The sequence below is a fragment of the Hipposideros armiger genome, unplaced genomic scaffold (genome assembly GCF_001890085.2).
Source record: "Hipposideros armiger isolate ML-2016 unplaced genomic scaffold, ASM189008v1 scaffold_682, whole genome shotgun sequence".
Taxonomy (NCBI): domain Eukaryota; kingdom Metazoa; phylum Chordata; class Mammalia; order Chiroptera; family Hipposideridae; genus Hipposideros; species Hipposideros armiger.
Window position 1 is genome coordinate 565,703 of NW_017732032.1, and position 24,405 is coordinate 590,107.

At 39.8% G+C, this 24,405-nt stretch overlaps 1 protein-coding gene across 2 annotated transcripts in view; it reads right to left on the reverse strand.

Moving 5' to 3' along the window:
* Nucleotides 1–100: 100 nt before the first annotated feature.
* The window catches only part of APOO (apolipoprotein O), a 63,148-nt gene continuing 38,843 nt past the window's right edge, over nt 101–24,405 (reverse strand). Inside the window, exons 8-11 of one of the 2 annotated variants that reach the window (XM_019626517.1) lie at nt 21,006–21,097; nt 16,684–16,764; nt 3,218–3,283; nt 101–373 (exon numbers count right to left, since the gene is read on the reverse strand). In XM_019626517.1, coding sequence (XP_019482062.1) covers nt 3,248–3,283; nt 16,684–16,764; nt 21,006–21,097 — 209 coding nt within the window. In that variant the 3' untranslated portion in view covers nt 101–373; nt 3,218–3,247. The remainder of the gene's footprint in view (nt 374–3,217; nt 3,284–16,683; nt 16,765–21,005; nt 21,098–24,405) is intronic. The other variant, XM_019626516.1, reaches the window with a different exon arrangement.

Below are 24,405 nucleotides of genomic sequence, written 5' to 3' on the forward strand. Positions count from 1 at the left end.
CACACACACACATATACTCAGAGACACACACCACACATACACACACACACGCCGCACAAGCACCAGATATGATTAAACTGTATGCTCCATAATATCAGAAAAAAGAAGACAGTTTTTTTTTAACTTGGAATTTTAATTGTGTACATAAATAGCAACATAAGAACAAGAAGTTCTAAGGCTTGTACATTATCCCTAGGTGAAAGGATTTCTGATTAGTCCCCTTGTGGTATGGCATCATCCAAGATGACAAAGAGGCCTAGTATAGTTGTTCCTGAAGAAGAAAGCCAGTTTATTACATTCAATACTGACTTCTCTGCCATTTTGTTGTAGAAATACTGGCTTACTGTATGGAGTTTCCAATGTTTACCTATAACTGAAAGAAAAAGAAAAATATAAGTAAACTGTGCCAGAAAAAAATAAAAATGACTCTAAAATTTTACACTTTGAAAATTCTTTAGGCTTAAATAGAGAAATCATATCAAATATTTACATCACCATTATATGACCATGACGACCATAAGGAGCCAGAGAAAAGTGCAATTATTCCCATTTCATAGATGGGTAAACTAAAAACCAGGGAGGTTTTGTGTTTCATCAATACTACATTCAGATTCTCAACTGGCTGTGTATCTGAGCATAATTAAACAGACAGATGGATGAATAAATAAAAAATGCCTAAATGACACAGCACATATCATATCTCAGCCCTTCTGAAAACCAAACAACTACATTTCCATCCATCTGCTGGAGGAGAACATGATTGTATCATTGTCAGTCTGACGTATACCTTTCCTCACATCACCCCATCATTCTTTTCTGGAATGAGACACCCAGCAATTTCAACACAAACCAGCTCTTCTCCAGATAACTTTTTTCCTATTGGGTAATGAATCTACTTAGTAATTAGAGGTTTATAAATATTTTAGGGGCCAGTGATTAGTCATTTGATCTTTTAAGAAAAAAAAATTCTTAAATACGTCAACTGCTAGCTTACCTTTACTGTCTCAGTTTATTAATCTGTTTCAGACTTCTCTAAGAATTCAATAGATTTACTGCATTGTGAAAAATTACAAACTGGAACAACCTACATTACTTAATTAGGATTCAATAGATCACGGTAGTCTTTACTAGTAAATTATTATGCAGCTAAAGGGGGAATGAGATAGATCTTTTAGTACCAACAAGGAAAGATGTCCACAATATATTAAGTAAAAAATTTTTTAAAAAGCAAATTCAACATAGCTAAACATGGCACTGTCTATGAAGTACTCTTACAAAAAAATTGAACCTAAATCTGATTAAGCCTTCAGATCCAACTATTAGTTTATGGGAAACGCAGGGAAGAGAGGAACCAACACATAAACAGAATGACACTAAATGGATGCACTCAGACATGACCACAACATGGGAAATTCTAAAGGACAAACAAGCCCAGGCTTTCAATGAATAAATGGCAAGGGGAAAATGAGGGAGAAGGATCTATTACAGTTTAAAAGGGACTTAAGAAACCTATCGGTCAAACACAATGGGCATATTTTACTTACATCTCTGGGATTTATGTTTGAGGCTGGGAGTTAGGCCAGATGACCCCTTTCATATTCTAAGATTATATGACTCTCTGGGTCTCCAAAAATATGGAGACAACTTGAGAAAGAAAAAAAAAACTTCAAACCCAAGCTTTCATGAATTTTAAATAACAGCCATGATTTATAATAAATGAAACATTGATATAAAAAATGTATTATAAAAGAAAATTCATATTCATTGTGGAAAGTTTTAAAATACAGAAAGTTATATAAAAGAAAAAACATAAAAATCATCCATAATCCTACCATGACAAGATATATACAGAAGTCCCTCTTATCCATGGGGGGTACATTCCAAGACCCCCAGTGGATACATGAAACTGTGGATAGTACCGAACCCTATATACACTATGCCTTTTTCTAGACATGCATTCATATGATACAGTTTCATTTATAAATTAGGCACAGTAAGAAATTAACAACAATAACTAATAATAAAATAGAACAATTATAAGCATATACTGTAATAAAAGTTATGTGAATGTGGTCTCTCAAAATATCTTATTGTCTTATACTATAGGTACAGCATGGATACGCTGAGCAAAGGGATGATTCACATCCTGGGCGGTACAGAGCAGGACAGTGCAAGATTTCATCAAACTACTCAGAACAGCGTGCAATTTAAAACTCGTAAATTGTTTATTTCTGGAATTTTCCATTTAATATTTTTGGACCACGGTTGACCATAAGTAACAGAAACCACAGAAAGTGAAGCTGTGGACAAGGGAGTACTACTTAAATATTTTGCTGTATTTCTTGGTCTTTACCTGCTCTAAAAATGCATCATACTACCCATTTTTCCCCTCCATTTAATAATTGTGTACATGTTCCCAGGCAATTAAATATTGATACATAATAACATTCCTCTTTATGGATATACCAGGATTAAGTCATTTTCCTACAGCTGAATATTTAGATTGTTTCTAAATTTAATATAATCTAATTATCAGGAAATCATAAATGCTATTATATAATTTTTCATACACAAAATAATATTAATATAACTAGTGTTTTGCACTTAGCAGGTATTCAATGAGTAAATATTAAACAAGTGAATGGAAATAAATGGTGAATTGAGTAAAAGATCAGACGAAATCAAACTGATTTTCTGACTTCATGTGATATCATCCTAAATTTCTCCAGCCTCTGGTCACTCAATCTTTAAAGAAAGAATAATTAGACCTATGAATTTACTGTCACTTATGATAATCTTGAGCTTCTCTACAACAGTCATGCCTTCAACAAATGCTTACTGAATGACTATTAGACAAATACAAATGTGCTTACTACAGTGATGTTTGAAAAAAAAATAAACCTAAGAAATAATGGCATTTTTCAATTGTTTATAATAGGTTTGTAGACAAATCACAACTGTCAAGTTTTAGCTTGTCTGAAAAACCCAGGTACATCTCAAGAACAAACACAATTATATAAGGGATGGCATTTAAGCCCTGAAATTAAAGATGGAATGAAATATCATCCTGACCTTTATGTTTCCATATAAAGTTGAAACTTCTATAATTAATTATTTTTAGACTTAGTTTAGAATTAAATAAAATTAATTAAAGACAATTCATTTCAGCTGGTGCTAACAAAGCTAAAAATAACCACAGAGTTTTCCTGTTCTTTACCTGATTAAAACAGGCAGAGCATGGAGTTTTCTACTTATTTCCAGGTGAATTCTTCACATTTCCTGGCTTGTAAAACAGAAAGTAAGAATATTAGTACAATATTAGTACAATAAATGGTGCTGGGAAAACTGGACAGACACATGCAAAAAAATGAAACTGGACCACCTTCTTCCTCCATACACAAGAATAAACTCAAAATGGATTAAAGACTTAAACGTAAGACCCTAAACCATAAAACTCCTAGAAGAAAACATAGGAAGCAAACTCTCAGACATTACCCTTATCTTTACTGAGATTTACTCAGTAATATCTTTACTGATATATCCTCCCGGGCAAGGGAAACAAAAGAAAAAATAAACAAGTGGGACTACATCAAACTAAAAAGTTTTTGCACAGCAAAGGAAACCATCAACAAAACACAGAGGCAACCTACTGAATGGGAGAAGGTATTTGCCAATGATACATTTGATAAGGGGTTAATATCCAAAATCTATAAAAAAACTCATACAACTCAACACCAAAAGAAAATCCAATTTAAAAATAGGCAGAGGACCTGGGTAGGCATTTCTCCAAAGAGGACATACAGATGGCCAATAGACATATGAAAAGATGCTCAACGTCACTAATCATCAGAGAAATGCAAATTAAAACCACAATGAGATACCACCTCCCACCTGTCAGAATGGCTATCACCAATAAATCAATAAGTAATAAGTGTTGGTGAGGATGTGGAGAAAAGGGAACCCTTGTTGGTGGGATTGCAAATGGGTGCAGCCACTATGGAAAACAGTATAAAGGTTCCTCAAAAACTTAAAAATAGAACTACCTTGTGACCCAGCAATTCCACTCCTGGGAAGTTATCCAAAGAAATCAAAAAACACTAATTCAAAAAGATATCTGCATTCTTATGTTCAATGCAGCATTATTTACAATCGCCAACATATGGAAACCAAAATGCCCATCAATAGATGATTAAAGAAGAGGTGGTACATATATATAATGGAATATTACTCTGCCGTAAAAAATAATGAAATCTTACCATTTGCAACAACATGGATGAACCTAGAGGGTATTATGCTAAGTGAAATAAGTCAGACTGAGAAAGACAAATACCATATGATCTCACTTATATGTGGAATCTAAAGAACAAAATAAACGAACTAACAAAACAGAAACAGACCCATAGATACAGAGAACAAACTGATGGTTACTAGAGGGGAGGGGGGTTGAGGGGGCTGGGTGAGAAAGGTGAAGGGATTAGGAAGTACAAATTGGTAGTTACAAAAGAGTCACGGCAATATAAAGTACAGTATGGTGAATATAGTCAATAATATAATAATTGACTATTATTGTATATAATAATGTATAGGGTACTAGACTTATCAGGGAGATCACTTCATAAATTATATAAATGTCTAACCACTACACTGTATACCTGAAATTAATATAAAATAATATTGAAAGTCAGCTATTAAAAAATAGTCATGGAGGGCCGGCCGAGTGGCGCGATGGTTAAGAACTGGCCTGGGACGCCAGAGGGCCCCGGTTCAGATCCCACATATGAGGGCCAGTGACACTGCCCTCCACAGCTAAGATGCTGAACAACAGCTCAACCTGGAGCTGGGCTGCTGTGAGTCGCCGGCGAAGGCATGGGCTGCAGCCCCTGTGGCAGTGGGTTGCCATGGGCTACCGTGTGTAGCCAGCAGCCAGCGTGAGCGGCCAGCAGCCGCAGTGAGCGGCCGTCCAGAAGCCGGCGACTGATCTGCCTCGCCCGGGAAGAGTGCAATGATGGTGCCAACTTGGGCCAGTGAAGCAACGTCCTCCACAACTAGACTGAAGAACAAAACGACAGCAACTTGTCTGTTCCCCTTCTCCCAATTCCCCAGCACTGTTCCCATCCCCCCAATTCCCCAATAAAAATCTTAAAAAAAAATAGTCATGGAGATATAAAGTACAGCATAGGGAATATAGTCAACAATATTGTAATAACTATGTATTGTATCAGATAGATAATAGACTTATTGGGGTTATCATCTTTGTGAGATATATAAATGTCCAATCACTATGTTGTTTTGTACACCTAAAACTGATTTGTAAAAAAAGAATATCAGTGGGCCGGCCGAATGGCTCAGTTGGTTAAGAGCTCGCTCAAGAGTTTGAGCTCTGAGCAACAGCGGTTCGAGGCCAGCCCGAGCTGAGCAGCCGCTAAGCTGCCAATAGGTAGCAGGATGGCTCAGCTAAAAAAAAAAAAAAGAATATTAGTACAGTTTAAAAAGAAATAGTGAAACTTCTAAAGAAATAGTGGAACATCTCAAAGTGTCAGTCCTCAGAATTTGGCTGAATATAAACATTAAGTTTTAGATTCTGGGTGGTGAACACACAATGTGATATATAGATGACATATTACAGAATTGTACACTTGAAACCCATGTAATTTTACTAACCATTGTCACCCCAATAAATTTTAATTTTAAAAAATTAAGTTATTATAATGCAAAGTGACCCATTTTCTCAGTAAACTTCAGGAATTACTAAGGCTCCTAGAGGGTCCTGCTGTAGAGAGTGACAGGCACAGAGGAGAGCAGGAAATAAAGCTCCATTAATTCTCACCATACAGATTCAGCCAAACAGCTGATTCTATAAAAAAAAATCAAATCAGTAGTGAAAAGATTTCTTTACTAATAATGCCATGGTCATTGTTAAGGAAGGTCTGACACCTATGAAGATACTTCCTGTAGGTACTCAGTGCAACATCCACCATAGGGGCCAAATCACGACACATGTTTACTCTGAAAGAGGTTATAATGGGACCACACCCATTCTGCCTGGCCACCATCTGGGAACATATAATTAGGTCATGTCATCCATGAGAAACAATGTAGGAAAGTTTCTAGTGGGAAAAGTTCATGTGCTAAATGTTTAAGACCTTACTTTCTTTCCTATATGTTTTTAAGACTTTAATTCTGAAAACACGTCAGTAAGACCTGATGTACATCAAGGATCTGAGCTCTCATGAGACGGCAATCTGAAAAGCAGTAGGCTGCAGTTAAGCGGGCAATGGGGCTGTGATTCTTGGTCTAGACTTGGTGCAGGTTCTCCTAGTGGCCTTGTCTGAGTTATCCACGGGTAAAGGAGGGGGAAAAGTGAGAAAGCAGGAAATGTGACTAACCCTGTAATTTCAGAGCATGGTTTCTAGGCAACTTATTGGAGTGGTTGAGAACTGGTCTCTAAGCATGGGGATCATACCTTCTGGCTTGTCCAAATTACACTGGTTATACCCATTGTCCCAGCGTAATTAATAGTGCTCCCTTTTACTCTCTACAGTATCCTGGTTTGGATGATAAGTTTGGTCACCCTACCTAGAGACCATATCCACTTGACCATAGAATATGACCAAGGCCATATGTATTGCTTGACGGATCATCAATACCCAGGTGTACTTATTGTTCTGAACAGAGCTACCGGACCCAGTGCCTGTGTGCCTTACTCTATCCCTCCAGAGCCACTTTCACACACACACACACACACACACACACACACACACACACACACAGCCCCTCTCAGAGGCCTTCTTGCTGTTGCTCTTCCAACTGGCCAAGCTCTTTCCTGGAGTGAGACCTTAGCAAAATGTATCCCTTGACTCGAGACTGATCAAGCCCAATTTGTGCCTGGCGAAATGCCTTTAGATCAAGGCTTTTCCCTGTCCACTGCCCTCTGATTTAGATAAGAACCGTCTATTCATACGCACAGCAGCCATGAACTTCCTGATTCGTGTAAATCTTTTAGTCATGTTTGAATCCTTCACTAATACAAAAGTTTCCTAATGGCACAATATCCCTAGGACTTCCTAACACACAGTATTCAAACATTTGTTGAATAAACAAATGAAATGGGGTATAAGACGCTAGAGACCTGAAGAGTATAAAAAAAGTTTGGGTATGTAACTGATGAAGAACAAGAAGAGTTAAAAAGAGGCTTATGGAGGTGAGATAACCATATCCAACAATTGGGTCTGTCATAAAAACCATGTGGTTCTCTAGTTAAATATATTTTACGTCTGAATTACTTTAACATAATGTTTGTCAAGTACTTCTAGTGATAGTCTTATATATTATAGTCTATTATCTATACTTGCCAGCATCTCAATCTCAAAAATATAAGGTGCTAAATTTATAAGCTTTTTTTATTTTTTGGACATTAATAAAATGAGCACATAAAAACATTCTTCTGGTTGAGGAAAACAACTCTGTTGCTAGGAACATTTTCTTGTTTGGTTACATATCATTTATAGTATAACAAAACATGACAGTCAAATATCTCACTAAAGAAATATTGAGCCACCCTGTTACAAATCAGATCTCTCTTGGCAGGAACCTCCATGATCTCAGAAAAAAACAACATTCTGATTTCAAAAGACAGTTTGTGGTTTAGCACAAGCCAGAAATTAATTTTTTTGCATTTTCAGACAAATAATTTCATTTAAAATATTTTATAACTCAATCAGTCTCCTTATAATCTAATTTTCACACATATTGGGTTTCATTAGTTTTTAGTAATTAATACATTTTATCTAACCCAACATACCTAAAATACTATTATTTCAACATATAATCAATATAAAAATGAGACAGTTTACATTCTTTTTATTTCTTTTTTTAAATTAAATTTATTGGGGTGACAATGGTTAGTAAAGTTACATAAGTTTCACGTGGACAATTCTGTAATACATCATCTGTATATCACATTGTGAGCCCACCACCCAGAGTCAGTTCTCCTTCCATCACCATATATTTATGTCTTCTAAATTTGGTGTGAATTTATCCTTACAGCATACCTCAATTCAGACTAGCTACATTTCAAGTACTCAGTAGCTAGTGGCTGCCATATTGGACTACACATGGCTAGGGAATACGCTAAACAGCACTGTGATGGTTAGTTTTATGGGTCCATTTGGCTAGGCTATAATTGAAAACTTATTTTCTTACCATGTCCACGAACATGAATAATGATTTCTATTTGCAAAATTGAAACATTTATTTCTAATTAATACACACTGCCATGTGAAGGGGGATTTCCAGCCAACTCTTTGAGGTATAGCAGCCTACTGAAATGTGTGAATCCCTCAGCAGTAGAATTATTTTGATCAGTTACTTCTCCAAAGTGTAGTTCCCTCACTTGTAAAACGGGGATAAGAGGACCTGCCTCACAGATTCCTCGTGAGCAAAGAGTTTAGGGCCCTGGGCCAACCTCACAGCAAGTGCTCAATAAACTACCTATCCTATGTGGTAGGTCACTTAACTTTTGGGATGAAGAAATGAAAGGTAAGGATAAATGACCTGTTAAAGGCCCCAATGAAATTCCAGTTCACTACATGTGGCAGGCAGAATAATGGCCCCCAAAGAGGTCTGCATCCTAATCATGGAACCTGTGACTGTGTTACTTTACAAGGCAGAGAGAAGGGAATTGAGGTGGCATTGGAATGAAGGTTGCTAGTCGGCTGACTTGACAACAAGATGATTTTGGATTATCTGAGTAGGCCTAATCGAATCACACAGATTCCTATAGTCTAAGGAAGAGAAATGGGAAATAGAAAGGACTCAACCTGCAGTAGCTGGATTTGAAGGTGGAGGAAGAGGGCTATGAGTCAAGGTATGCTGCGGCCTCTAGAAGCTGGGAACAGGCAGACCTCAGCTGACAGCCAGCAAAACAGATCTTGGTCCTATAAGTGCAAGGAACTGAATTCTGTCAACGACCTGAATGAGCACGATTCTCCCCTGGAACCTCCAGAAAGAACTGCAGACCTACTGACACCTTGATTTAGCACCATGCTTCTGACCTACAGTGTCTGAGATAATAAATTTGTATTACTTTCAGCCAGTAAATTTGTGGTCATTTGTTACGGCAGCAATACAAAACTAAAACACTGATAGGAGGGTTCTCGATTAATGGGGATAAGCCCCATTGCTCCCTTTTCCATCAGGAGATGTTATCTTCTCAGACAGAAGGGAAAATGTACAGTGTCACATGACATCTATCATGGTAACTGTGCGAGAGGCTGTCCATTTTATGTGTTTCTCACACGGATAAACTCATTTAATCCTCAAAACAGCCCTCAGAAGCTACTATCCCCAATTCCCAGAGCTCTGGAGCAATTTCCCAAGGTTTCCAGGCTTGCAAGGGGCAGGGTGGAGGTGGAGCCCGGTGTGACCACTCCAGAGTGCTCGCTACATGCTGCCCGGTCCACCTTTCCTGATACCAAAAGTGTATGCCTTTCAAAAAAATGAGATGATCTTCCCCCCCACCCAACCCAGGATTTCTAACTTTTCATTTTGCTAAGTAACATGTTAAAAAAAAAAGGAAAATTCATTGCCTGGTACCTTCTTTTATTAGAATTTTAAACAGCAAAAACTGGAAAGCAAAAACAGAATTTAGATTTACAGAAAACCCACCACCTTGTCCTTATTTTTATTGTATTTGTGGTAAGAACACTTAACATGAGATCTTCCCTCCTGACAAAGCTCTAAGTGCACAACTACAGACACGATGTTGTACAGCAGATCTCTAGGACATATTCATCTTGTATAACTGACACTCCATACCCAGTGGACAGCTCCCCATGTGTCCGTGCCCCAGCCCCTGGCCACCACCATTCTACTCTCTGCTTCTATGACTCTGATTATTTTAGATTCTTCATATAAGTGGAATCATGCAGTATTTCTCCTTCTCTGACTGGCTTATTTCAAAGATGATCATTTTTAAATCATTTAAATCACATAATTTACTTACAGCTAACCTGGAGTGTGTTTAGAAAGCTAAGGAATTTCAAATGGAGGAAGGCGAGAAAGCAGAGCATATTTACTCAGGGTGGTGGCGGCTGCTTCCCTTTCATTTTCCTGCCGAGCCAGCAAGAGCCTGAATACAATTATTAAAAGCTCAGCTTCAGAAGTGCTGCTCAGTTTTCATGTCAGTAACGTGTTTATATATTTCTTTATGTATTTCCTGCCATTTAAAGGATTATGAAGGTTTTTTTTTTTTTAGTTACGCTGGCTTCTAACAGTCATTCTACAATCTTTGATTATAACTTGTTACATTATTTGAACACCTAGTGAAAACTAAACATGACATTTACTGAGACATACTGCTGGGTTTGGCTAATTATAGGACAACTCCAAAAGAGCCATCTAGGACCCTGAGGCCTGACACCCACAACTGGCCTCCATCTCTGATACTCAGATCTGGGGCTGGGATTATTCTGAAAGGGTTTCAAATTAGCAATGGAAAATCAATAAATAGTCCCATGCTTTTATTAAGCAATGGGAGTCAAGGAGTGAAAACCAGAATGAAAAAAATTAATAAATCAACTACATTAAGAACTTCTGTTCATCAAAGACACCAAAACCGAAAAGACAAGCCTCAAATTGGGAGAAGACATATGCAAACATGTGACCCAAAGTATTAGTATCTAGGAAAAAGTAAATCATTAAGAGAGGGCAAAATGGAGGCCGGCCAAGTGGCTCAGTTGGTTAAGAGCTCACTCAAGAGTGACAGCTCTGGGCTGGCCAAGTGGCACGTTGGTTAAGAGCTGGCTTGGGACGCCAGAGGGCCCCGGTTCAGATCCCACATATGAGGGCCAGTGCCACAGCTAAGATGCTGAACAACAGCTCAACCTGGAGCTGGGCTGCCGTGAGTCGCCGGCGACGGCGTAGGCTGCAGCCCCTGTGGCAGTGGGTTGCCATGGGCTACCATATGTAGCCAGCAGCCAGTGTGAGTGGCCGTCCAGAAGCTGGCGACTGATCTGCCTCGCCTGGGAAGAGCGCAATGATGGTGCCAACTTGGGCCAGTGAAGCAACATCCTCCACAACTAGACTGAAGAACAAAAGGGCAGCAACTTGTCTGTTCCCCTTCCCCCAATTCCTCAGCGCTGTTCCCATCCCCGAATTCCCCAATAAAAATCTTTTTTTAAAAAAAAGAGAGAGCTCTGAGCAACAGGGTCACTGGTTCAATTCCCGGCCCGAGCTGAGCTGCTGCTGAGTTGCCAACAGGTGGCAGGATGGCTCAGCTAAAAAAAAATAAAAATAAAAAAAAAGAGGGATAAATGACCCATACAAAATACATGAACAGGTACTTCAGGAAGAAGAAGCCAATAAACCTGTCAAAAGCTGCCCAGCCTCATTACTAATCAAGGAAATACACATTAAAACAACAATGAAAAATTCTGAGACCATTTTGACATGCCAGATAGTGAGGAAACTATCACGGATCCAACTTCTACCTGCCAAAATGGGACACTTTGAAGTTTAATAAGGATAAGAATTACAAAGCACTCAAACCCAAATATGTTTAAACCTACAAATTCATAATGATATTTAAAAAAAAGAATAAATGACCTTCTGAGGATGAGCAGGAACCACATCATTCTTTTAAAAACTGGATAAATAAGATGAAAAAATGCATTCATCCTGTCTTTCCTATAACTGGGTAACTAAAGAGTAGATGAGGGAGTGTGGTTCCTTATTAAAGTAGTCCTGCTAATATGTGAAAATGAAATGACGGAAGTAAAAAAACCATTTTCCTACCCCTAGTGAACCAAGGGGTCTAGGCATTGAGCGTCAGCAGCTGCTAACACCAAGAGCGAAGTGAAAACCAGACTTATGTGCCCACACAGACCTACAGCCTTGCCAGCAGGGTCAGCCATGAACCTGATCTGGCAGCCTCTGGATGCAGCCGCCAATATGCAGGAAAGGCAGAGTAAGAGAGGAACTTGTTCAACTGAGTGTGCCATCAGTGTGCCATCAGCAAACCCCAAACTGTTGGAAATGGGATAGGTCCAACATGCCAGGTTCTTTTAACAGATACCTACATTGTAAGGAAAAGAAAAGGCTGGAAGGACAGCCTGTAGATTAAAAGTGACTTAAAAGGCAAAAAGAAAAAAAAAGACTTAAAAAGCATATGAAGTCAGAAATAATAACAGGCAAGACTAATGTGACAGGGCTAATATACTTAGGTGATGAAGCCATAAAGACAAGGAAGTTATTACTATAGAAGTCGAGAGAGGAGGCATTTTTGGACAGAGGAAGAGGACTGGGATTGGGGTGGGCTACAGGCAGGAGCTTTGGCAGTGGCTGGTAAAGTTCTATTTTTTTGTCCTAGATGCTGGGTACAAGGGCGCTTGCCTTATAATAATTCTCTTGGCTATAAAAAAATAAAGTTGTTGAAGGAAAGCTCATTATTGGGGCAACTGGGGAAATCTGAATATGGACTGTGTATTAGGTAATGTTTATGTAAACAATGAAATGTTAACTTTCCTGAGTACGATAATGGTATTGTGATTATATTAGTGAAATCCACGTTCTTTACAAATACATGCCGAATTAGATATGGGTGGAAAGCACAATGATATCTACAACTAGATATCAGAAAAATAAAATACACAAGTGTATGAGCACCCACTCATGTGCAAAAAGATAGACAAAGAGAATGTAGCAAAGTTTTCATTGGTGAATCTAAGTGAAGGCTGTATTTGTTGTACTATTCCTGCAGCTGTTCTGTGGTTTTGAAATTTTTCAAAATAAAAATTGAGGAATAAAGTACACACATACACACACACACACACACACACACACACAGGGAAAATTATTTTAAAACCATCAGACTGACAAAAACGGAAACAACCACTTTGGAAACCTACTTCGCATCATCTGTTGGGTTGTCGAAAAAAGTCATGACATATTTTTTGTTTTTCATTGCAAAAATGCGTCATGACTTTTCCGACAACCCAATAGTAAAACTGATGTGCAGACCCTATGAACCAGGAATCCAGCCTAGAAAAACTCGTAATAAACCATGACACATGTACAAAAATGCTCCTAGCTATGTGTGCAACAATATACTTAAAACCACCCAACTGGCCATCGACATGGCTATTTTCCCACAAAGAAATATTCTACGGCAGTGAAAATGAATAAACTACCGCCATACATAGCCCATAAACATAATGTTAAGGGAACAAAACAAGTTACAAAATAATACATGTAGTAAGACTCCATCTAGATAAACTCTATATATTAATATATTTTGATATATTTATTTACATTATAAAGGCAAAAAACCAACAAGCTCAACTACAGTGTTTTAGAATATACTCATGTATGTATGTGGTTAAAATAAAAGAAAATTTTAAAGATAAACAAGGGAATGAAAAACACAAACTTCTGGATCGTGGTTCCCTCTGGGAAGATGGGAAGGGCCAGCGGAGAACTTGGAAGGCATTAGTAATTTCCTATTTTAAAAGGCGGATGGGTGGTTAGTATATGTGTGGTCATTATATTGTTGGATTTTAAACTGTATATATAAAGTTGAGCCTTGAACAACATGGGTTTGAGCCACGTGGGTGCACTTATTCGTGATTTTTTTCAAGAAATACCTGTGCTGTTTTCAATCCATGGTTGGGAATCCATATATGTGGAGGGCTGTCTGCATGCATTGATCTACACCAGCGGTTCTCAACCTTTCACAGGGGTCGCCTAAGACCATCGGAAAACACATATTTTCGATGGTCTTAGGAACCGAGACACCGCTCCTCTATCCGTCTCCAGGCCCACATGCAGATACGCCCACATACGAGTACCCGGCGACCCGTGTGAAAGGGTCATTCGACCCCCAAAGGGGTCGCGACCCACAGGCTGAGAACCACTGATCTACACCATTTTATATAGGGGACTTGAGCATCTACAGATTTTGGTATCTGCAGGGGGTCCTGGAACTAATCCCCCATGGATAACAAGGGACAACTAAGCATTGGGGGAGTCAAGTTATACATGGATTTTTTACTACGCGGGGGTTGGTGCCCCTAATCCCTGCATTGTTCAAGGGTCTACTGTATATTATTATACGTTCTTTTATCTCAAACAAAAACAAACCCTAGACCACCCTACAATGACAGTATTTCTGGACACACCCATCTTCACTTCACAGTTCTGACAAAGAGTTCACTTTAGCTGAAGCAAATCAAGTCCTCTTAACGGACCAATGACAGAGACTGAACTGAAAGACCACCTCATCCACACCTTATTGGTAGAAGATTCAGTGCAAACATTTAGAATTAATTCCTAAAAGGGAAAAGGGATGTGGAAGAGCAGAAAAATGCCACAGACATATTCAGGGTCTTTGAGAGTAATATAGCTCCATGAGAAATAATATAATTGAGAACTGAGCCATCATTCATACCACTTAAAATTTCAGGGCCTTGTTTTAAACGTACTGTCCACAAATTTCTTTGACCATTTATAACCAAAAGCATGTACATCTGTTATATCATTATAGTACAAACAATTATGAATTAGATTGTACCTAATGAGATGTAATTGAAGCCTGACTTGAAAACCAATCTCAAAACAAGCTAAGAAACAAACAAAAATCTCTTTCATGAAGTGTCCCCCAATTCCCTTCAACGAGACAGTTCCTGGGCCCTGCAAGATTCCTGTTCCAGGGTAGCTTAAATCTTTGTTCTCATTAATAAGACAAAAACAAAACACTGAAACTCACAAACTCCAACAAGAGGAAGGCAGGGAAATAAAAAACCAATGGCATTCCACTATCGAATAATTCCTGAACTCAAAGTATATCAACTCTTGAATGAATAGAGCTTTCTGCCATTTTTCATTTAAAACTTGTGGTAAATGTTTAAGTAGTCAACATCGATTTTACTACCTTCTGTTGCGAACTGACAGCTGTCAGGAAAATTATGCTTTGAGAGTAAACAAATGGAGAACAGTAAGTTCTCAAATGACTCTGAAGAGGGCAAGGGCAGAGAAGTCTGGAGAGGGACATGCAAAGCAGCCACCAGCTAACCAGACAGCTTTACCAGTGTTTACTCTCCAAACACTCACACATAAACTTGAGTAGCTTTAATAGCTAACGTTTTCAAATTACCATAAAATGCTGGCCTGTTTAACTTGCATTCCAACCACAGTCCCGTTTCTCCTGCACTGGGCTGAATCAGAGCAGAGAGGGCTATTTCGAAGCAAGAGGCTCCAGGCGGGGGGACCCCCGTCCTGGCTTTGGTGTGCATGTGTCTGCCCCACAACACAGTGGGCACTCAGACATGAGTGAGGCTGAGTTTCATTTTCCACATTTCTTTCTAGGGCTGTGTATAGCTTCCCTGACATTCCAGTATTTTCTTTCCCATATAAAACTCAGTGCAGACTTTGGGAATTTTTTACACAGGAAAGGAAGGTTCCAAAGAAAATGTCAAGAGAAATGAAAATAAATAAAATGACTGTTTATTCTTTAAAAGGGATTGCCAAAGGGCACTTGATATTACTACCGAACTTTGTATTGAAGAGCTAGTTTAAACAGGCTCGATGGAGACTAATTCCTTTAGAAACCATCAACGCAAAAATTAGTCAAGATTTCACTGGAAAATTATTTTCGTATACAATGAGAAGGGCTTCTAACTTATTCCATGATGTTACTTCCAAATTCCAGTTTCAAATTCTGAATTTTAATCTTGAAATGGTTTGTACTTTTTAAAAGAGTATTTTGATTTGAGAAGACAGGAGTCAAAATGAACTCCCTTCAATTTACGATGAAGAAGATATGTTAACATAATATTATATTAACGTAGTAAGAACTTGAATTCTTCCTCAGTGAACTGTGCCTGCCTCTGACTGCCTGGAGGAGACATGATGCCTTTTTCTGTACTCACTCTTCCTTATTAGGGGAAAGAGAGAAAATTCCAGCAAACATGGGCAACATCCAATCAGCTATGTGGCTGTGAGAAGAGATGAAAGATGGCACATCCTTAGTTATACAACCTTCTCCCTCTGCCACTCATCCACCAGTCAGCACAGAGAATGTGGCCTGTAACTGGTGGTGGCTGGTCCCCAACATAACGTGGCTCATGCCCTTAACTGGATCAAGAAGGCTCGGAGATGAACAGATACAGTACTGCTAAGGAAAGAACAGAGCTATGGTAAGTGAAATAGCAAGAGGAGTCCTGGTTATTTATTTGTCTTTTGCCTGGGAGTATAGTATGTTCCCTTTGAATCCAGTTTTGACAAAACTTTCAGACAATGTGCTACACTTTGAGCAAATTATAAATACGATACAGTGCAAATTATGGTCTAAGACTGCAGTGGAATGTGTGTGGTTTTTTACATTTTTTTATTAGTTTCAGGTGTACAAAACAACATGATTAGACATTCACACCCCTCACAAAGAGATAACCCACCCCATGCAGTGGAATGTGTTTTATGGTTACCCCTTATTCAGCCCTGCTGATAACAAGCAAATGTGTAGAAGTTCTATTGCTCCTCCAGTAAGGGCCAGCACACAGTCTAAGTGAGAGACGTAACGAATAAACAGACAAAGCAAGATTGAGCAACAGGGTATTCAAGAATTTTACAAAACCGTAGGGAAACCACACATTTCAACCAAAAGGAAGATAATGAAAAAATCTTTCTCACCTTTTGAAAGTTCTGCTTCCAAAAGTCTTCTATGACTATGTATCCTCGTAAACCCCAGTCATATAATTTCTCTCCGCTGACCTTGAAACAAAATATAAAAGATCCATTGCTAGTCCATACATGACGGGTAAAGAAAAGAATTTTCCATTTTCCTTTTTCCTGTTCCCAATAGAACTGTATTTAAGCATATGATGACTACAGAAGTCTTGGGACATACACATTAAAACTGTGCAGCGTGAGCAAATAAAGAAATGGTAAGAATGATAGAATAAGAAGAAAAATATTGTGGTTGTGTATAGTTATCATTTAAAACAATTTTCCACCAATCAGGTGTATATTTCAAATGTTCACAATTTCAAGGGAAAAAAATGTAGGCGATCACTGCTGATATGGGAAATTCCTAAAAATCAGACACAGAAAGGCTTCTACCTATCACATCTAGCATGTTACAACCAACCAAGTCACATCTGCCAAGCTGAAAATCAATCATTTTAGGCTTAGGAACAAAATTGGTGACCCCAATGAAGACGCTCTCAGTTTTCCCAGGTCCCCTAAAATATAAAGTCTTTGAGTTTCTACAGGGGTTTTGCCTCCTGATGCAAAATCCTTCCTGAGGGGTCAGAGAATATTTTGGAGTCAGGGGGTTCATTACCTTAAAAAGCGCTTGTCCATCTTTGGCTAGCTGGCTTGAATGGTTGGAAACTTTAAGTATTGAGCTTTCTTTAAAAAAAAATGCTTCCAGTAATTTGCATTCATTGGTCCTACTTATAACAAAGAGTGTTGATTACTCTTCCACGTGACAGTACTTAAAATTTCTGAAAGCAGTTATTATTCACTTCCTAATTTTTGCAATAATGTATTCATATAGAGCATTTCAGTTTACAAAGCACATTCGCATGAATTATCTCTATTCTATATAACGACCCTGTGCAGTCAGCAGGCAAAGATTATAAGGAAATATTCAGGGGCCAAGTAACTTGTCTGAAGTCATGGTGCTAGTAAATCCAGTGGTTGTTGCAACATGCTGATTTCTTACAAGTTATATTCTTTCAGTTGCTCTAACTGTTCTTAAAATATGGTATGATATGATTCTCGGACCCACTAGTAAACATATAGAGCATTTACTACACATATGGCACTGGTTTCAGGGTTATAAATTTCTGAGAGGAAAATAACATTTGCCATCAGTTTAAGGGTTTTCTTACAGTACTTTTATCCAAATACTACTGAACAGAAAACAGAATGTAAGTGATTAACAGGCTTGTCCAACATCAGGGTATTCATTAAAAAAAAAATGAAACTGTGAAATAGGAACCAAATGACATTAAAACAATATCAGAAAAAAAATGTTTTCAATCACTGATGTTTATTTTGTTTTACTGAGGCAATATGCACATAACATAAAATTTACCATTTTAACCATTTTTAGGTATACAATTCCACGGCATTAAGTACTTTCACAATGTTATGCAACCATCACCACTATCCATTTCTGGAACTTTTTCATCATCCCAAACAGATCGCTAATGTTTTATATTAAGTGAAAATAAAGTTAATTGTTTTTGTTCTCACTTACTCTACAAAATAAAAGACAAAACTCCTTCCCACTGACTTTAAAAAGAAATTAGAATACAACTCAGATTTGTATCCTACTATCTTAGTTGTTAATACAAAAGATCTTTTGCAACATATGCTGTCACATGTAAGATTTTTTTTTAAATAAAGGTTTTTTCCCCTAAGGGCAGCCACCTATGCTTCTCAACCAACAGCCAGGACCCCCGCCCCACCCTATCCATTTCCTGTTTAAACCATAACAGGCTGACATGATGTTAGATTATTTTTATGCTCTGGAGCAGGTAGACCTGATTTACTGTTCCTGGGCTGGGGCTGAGGCAGGCAGAGGAACAGTAACTGTCTGCCTCCAGGACTGCTATAAACAATGTCAAGCCCATGCTATTGGGTCTTTGGAAAAGTCATGATGCATTTTTGTAATGAAAAACATAGAAAAATACGTCATGATTTTTTCAACAACCCAATAGAAAGGTATTACTGACATTTGCCGCCCGAGCCATTTCCCACAGCGGGAGCCACTGGACTCCCACTTACAACTGCAGCACGATCCAGAAATCTAGACTCGATCCTGTCACAAGGACTCCAGGGAGCTCAGTGGCACATCAGCGTAGCTCAGAGCCCTCAGAGCCCAGTTCTGGTGACAGCACTGCTGCTCCTCCTAGGACCGCATCTCTGTGTGATATGGCAGTTCTGGCAACTGGGTCCATCTCCATAAGCCGTCCAGAAACTGAAAACCTAGAGCCTGCCTTGTTCTTGCCAGTTCTCCAAGGGACTCCATGTCTAGGGTCCCACTAAGCCAGACACCACTGCCCTGAAAGAGTCTAGTCTGTATCAGTGGTTCTCAAACCTCACGGGCATTGAAATCCCCCCTGGATAGCTTCTTAATACAGATTCCTTCCCCTAACCCTCAGAAGGTCTGAGTCAGTAGGTCTGGGTGGTGAGAACTTGCTTTTCTTTTCTCAAATTATTTTTTGTTATGTATTTTGATTCAAAAGAATGTTTCCCTATCACGAACATTAGAATCTTTTTGTTTTTATAGCTGAGCCATCCTGCCACCTGTTGGCAGCTCAGTTCGGGCCGGACTCGAACCGCTGTTGCTCAGAGCTCAAACCCTTGAGCGAGCTCTTAACCAACTGAGCCTCTCGGCCAGCCCCCACAAACATTAGATAACCACATCACCGACAGCAGCAAAGTCCATAATGTTCCACTGATAACACTAACTGGGTATTCCCAATGTCCCAAAGGAGGGGGAAAAGTAAAAGAAAAACGACTCAAATCCCAAACCCATGATGACTCTGGGGAGAGACATGACATGACAGTTTCTGTCTTCTCTCCTCAACAGCTACAAATGTATTTCAGCAGGAGCAAGTGCCATTTAACTTGAGTAAAGCCTCTTCATACCAGTGCCAGCACCTTAACTGTCCCCTAACTGTTGGCACCAATCAGCATATTGGACTCCTGTTTTTAAAAACCATAAGATACCTCAAAATGCAGTTAAGATGGATGCGAAAGGAACCTCATTTGGTTGTCTACGAATAATCTAGTATACTTAATCAGCAGAGGTATTAACCAAAATGGCAAGGAAAGCAGGACCCAGAGTGCTGGTTTGAAAGTCTGTATGGAGGGGAACCATCAGGCATAGCCAGCCTTCCTAAGCCAGAGACCTCCATGATTATGTAGGATCACTGCAATCTGTAGACAAAAGGCCTTTTTCATTTGTCCACATGGTTGTTTCCTTCAGGTTCTGTGAGAATTTGCATTTCTAAGAAGTTCCCAGGTTATCCTGATGCTGCTAGTCCAGGGAACACACTTCGAGACCTGCTGGTCCAGCTGTTAATGGACTGAATTGCGTATGTTGAAGCCCTAACCCACAATGTGACTATATTTGGAGATAGGGCCTTTTAAGGTTAAATGAGGTCATAAGGGTGGGGCTCTAATCCAATATGACTGGTGTCACTGTAAGGTGAGGCCGAGACAGCAAGGACGTGCAAGTACAGTGAAAGGCCATGTGAGGACACAGCGAGAAGGCACCCTTCTGGAAGCCCAGGAGAGAAGGCCTCAAAGGAAATTAACCTTGCTGACACCTTGATGTCGGACTTCTCGCTTCCAGAACTATGAGAAAATAAACTTCTGCTGTTCCAGTCCCACAGTCTGTGGTGTTTTGTTATGACAGCTCGAGCTGACTAGGACGTCAGCTTTAGTCATGTTGCCTGCCACTGTGCTCTACTTGCCAGGATGCCATCAAGCTGAGGCCTGATGGGTAAGCAAGGAGCAGCTAACTGAGAACCCCGAGAAGGGTGTTCCCGGCACAGGGGACTGCATTCCCCAAAGTCCCCAGCAAGGAAAGTGAGGCTGGTGCCAGGACCAGGAGAACACAGAGGGCCGAGCATAGGCCTGCAACTCCGAGGGGGGCAGGTTGTGACTGGATACGCCCACACCGAGAATGACCCGTAACTATCAGCTTTGGAATCTGAGTCTCTAGATGTCCATGTCAATGTGTAAAAAAAAAAGGTACCTTAAATTTTCTTGTATTAATATTCAAATTAGTGCACATTCTCTGAACACTGACATCACTGGAAAGAGGGCCAGAACTGAGGTATATAGTGGAGAAAAACATTTAAATGTGCTGTATTCATTTATATGTGCAAACAAGTCTGGTGTTATCAAAGCTACAAAATAAAATGAAGCAGTAAACGCATACATACATAAGCAAGAATGAGGGACATCGTAGCTTACTCGGTGTTACTTACCTGGACAAATATGATGGCTTGTTGTGGATAATAAAGAGAGGCAGCTACTCCCATGAAACCAGGTGGATACACCAGCTTCTTTATTTTTGAACCTATTAAATAAAACATTGTGGACATCATCAGATGATTCCATCTTTACCATCACAATCTGCCTGTGCATCTAACACTGAGTAAGACTTCTTCGGTCCTAGATTAACAGAGGATGTGCCTAATAAAATCAAACATATCAAAAAAGACCTCCACATTTTCATAGCTTCAGTGAGATAGAATTCATACAACCCACCTATTTAAAGTGTACAATTCAATGACTTTTAGTGTATTCACAGAGGTGTGCAACCATCACCATAATCAATTTTAGAATATTTTCTTCACAGTCAAAAGGAACCCCACATCCATTAGCAGTTGCCTGCCAATTCCCCCATCACCCCCAGTCCTAGAGAACCACCAATCTGCTTTCTATCTCTAAGGATTTGCCTACTCTGGACATTTCATATAAATGGAATTATATAATACATGGTCCTTGTGACTGGCTTCTTTCATCAGCACATTTTCAAGAGAACCACTATTTCTAAGGATGCAGAAGAAAAGATTGCTTTGAAAAGAAAACCACGCATTATTTTGTTTCATAAGGTCTATGTTCTTTTATAGTAAACTGGCTTCCTATTTAAATACTGAACACAAGTATTCCTCTCCTTTCTTCCTTTCTAATGCTCCATGATAATAAAGGCAAAAGAATAAAATACAGATAATAAACCCACAACAAAGAGAAAACGTGTGGAGGGGCCACTGACAGATGAGAAGTATCAACCAATTTTCAGAACATGGAGAGTGGATGGAAGCAAGCGGGCACACAACCCTTGTAGTGGAGGACAAGCAGAACGGGCCTGGCAGCCCAGAGGTGGCAGGTATGGTGGAGGGTGGAGAGGGCAACCAGAGATGAAGACAGGGGGACAAATGCAAGTCCTGTGCATGGGCCGGTTGACCTCCTTTCCCCACGCCATCCCAAACAAAAGCACCTGGGGCCAGCCATCTCTCCAGGCAAAAATTTAAAAAGTGGATGGGGTATCTCTAAAGAAATGCCATGGATTTTTCTGCTGAGAAGCAAGATAGCTGGTGTGTGTGCACATGCATGCAGAGCCTTCCTCACATGGGCACTGGTGCAAGCATCCCGCCCCCACAGTAAGCTCAGTTCCCATTCGGGACACCCTGAGGTCGAGCCGGTCTGCCTGCAAGCCCCATCTACGCACAGAAAATTGTCGACCTTTCAATTACTTAAACATGACTACACAACCAAGAATCATAGTCATTTGAGGAAAGCCTGCAATGTAAAAGAGAAGATCGAGATAAGCAAGAAGAGGAAAAAATGACCCCGCAGGAAACAGAAGAACTTAAAAACAAAACTAAACCCGTAATTAAGTATCAATGAATAAATTCAAGAAGCTACTCCATTAAGAGAAAAAAGAGTTCTATGAAAAAGGAACAGTTAGAGAACAAGAAAGGGCTCTTGGAAATGACCAAGTTAAAAAAAAAGGAATAAAATAAAATAATCCAGAAAATGTAAGAGACATATAAGGTCAGTTTAAACAGCTCAATCGCTAACTGATATGAGTTCAGGACGGAAAAAGAGTAAGAGGCAAGTTTCAAAGAAATACAAGATAGGTATGTTTCTACAGTCGAAGGCTATAAGCCACCGAAATGCCCACCTAGGAATGAAACAACTATATGTAGTCACAGTACCATCAAAGTTCAGAACACTGAAGATTAAGAGAAGATCCTCAAAGGTTCCAGGGAAAAAAAAAGAATTGCTTCAAAAGAAACAAGCCTCCAGACTGGCTGCTGACTCTCACATCCTGCCATGCAGGATGCTAGAAGATGCAGCCTTCAAGGTTTTGACGAAAAAGAAACTATGCCTGATCAAACTATCACTTGGTATGAGGACAAAGTAATTTTCAGACTTGCAAGGACTTGGAAAGTTTACCTCCAACATGGGCTTTTTTGAAAGTGACTTAAGCATGTAGTTCAAACGACATGGCAGAGCAAACCAAGCAGATGATGACATGGAACCCGGAAAAGTGGGTCAAACCTGAGAGTGTGGAGCCATGCCCCAAGACAACAGCCATGTTGAGTCTCAGTCCAGACTACGAGAGGACGTGCAGCCCTGGGCAAAGGGGAGTTGATAGAACAGAGAGGAGGATGGAGAGCTGGGAGAAAGCTGAGAATGAGACTAAGAAAACGGGTAGAGGGTCAAACAGAAGAACATATTCAAAGTGGACTTGACACGAGAAATAGTCTCCACAGAGAAGCACAGGGTTTTCACATGGGACATGTGCAGATACTGGCACAATGTATGTTACTAACACACAGTTAGAACAACGTAAGTCCTGCTTTGCTGGATTTAAACTTTAAACAGACAAATCCCCAAAGATGGAACTGAGGTTACAGAAGGGAACAGATTATTAATAAATTCATGTTTCTCTCCCTGTCCTATTGCCTTGATTGAAAGGATATAATTACTCCAGAAGAGAAAAGCCTGTTACATCCCTGGGATCCCACCTGTACACTTGAAGCTTTAAGCCTCTGGGCAGCTCACACAGGTGAGGACCAGGTAAAGGGCAGCAAACCTGCCAACCAGCCATTTCTCACTCCTCTGGGGCAAGCTGATAAGCAGCAGCTCTTGGGCCTCCAGCTCCTGCTGGTTCACACAATGAGCTGGGGGCCCAGAACTTCAGCAAAGAAGAGCGATCCCCTGCCTCTACCATCTCCATGCCCACGCCTCCCGAGAAGCCAGTGGGCTAGGCTGTAACTATCAGCACTGCCAGAGGGGAGCCACTGGCTGCCAGTGCTGAAGGAGCTACCAGGATGCAACAGCAGTGGGCAACAACCACTTGCCACCTTTGAGTGACCTAGCTGGGCCCAATTCCTCGGAATGACCACCCACTCACCTCAGCCGTGGCCATCGTCATCAACTAAGGCAGACTACCTTAGCATGTATGCTCAAGAAACACTACCATATGAGCCAACAAACCTACTTCTGGGTATATACCCAAAGGAAATGAAATCAGTATCTCGAAGAGAGATCCGCGCTCCCAAGTTCATCGCTGCATTATTTACAACAGCCAAGATAGGAAACAATCTAAGTGCCTGACCATGAATGAACGGAAAAGAAATTGTGGTATCTATATACAATGGGGTATTATTCAGCCTTAAAAAAGAGACCCTGCCGTTTGCAGCAACATGGATAAACCTGGAGGACACTATGCTAAGTGAAAGAAGCTAGACAGAGAAAGACAAAAATTGCATGATCTAAGGAACTGAATGGATGGGAGAAGTGGATGGAGATAGTCTCAGAGACACAGAGGAAGAACTGAGGGTTGTTAGTTGGGAGGGGGTGGGGATGAAG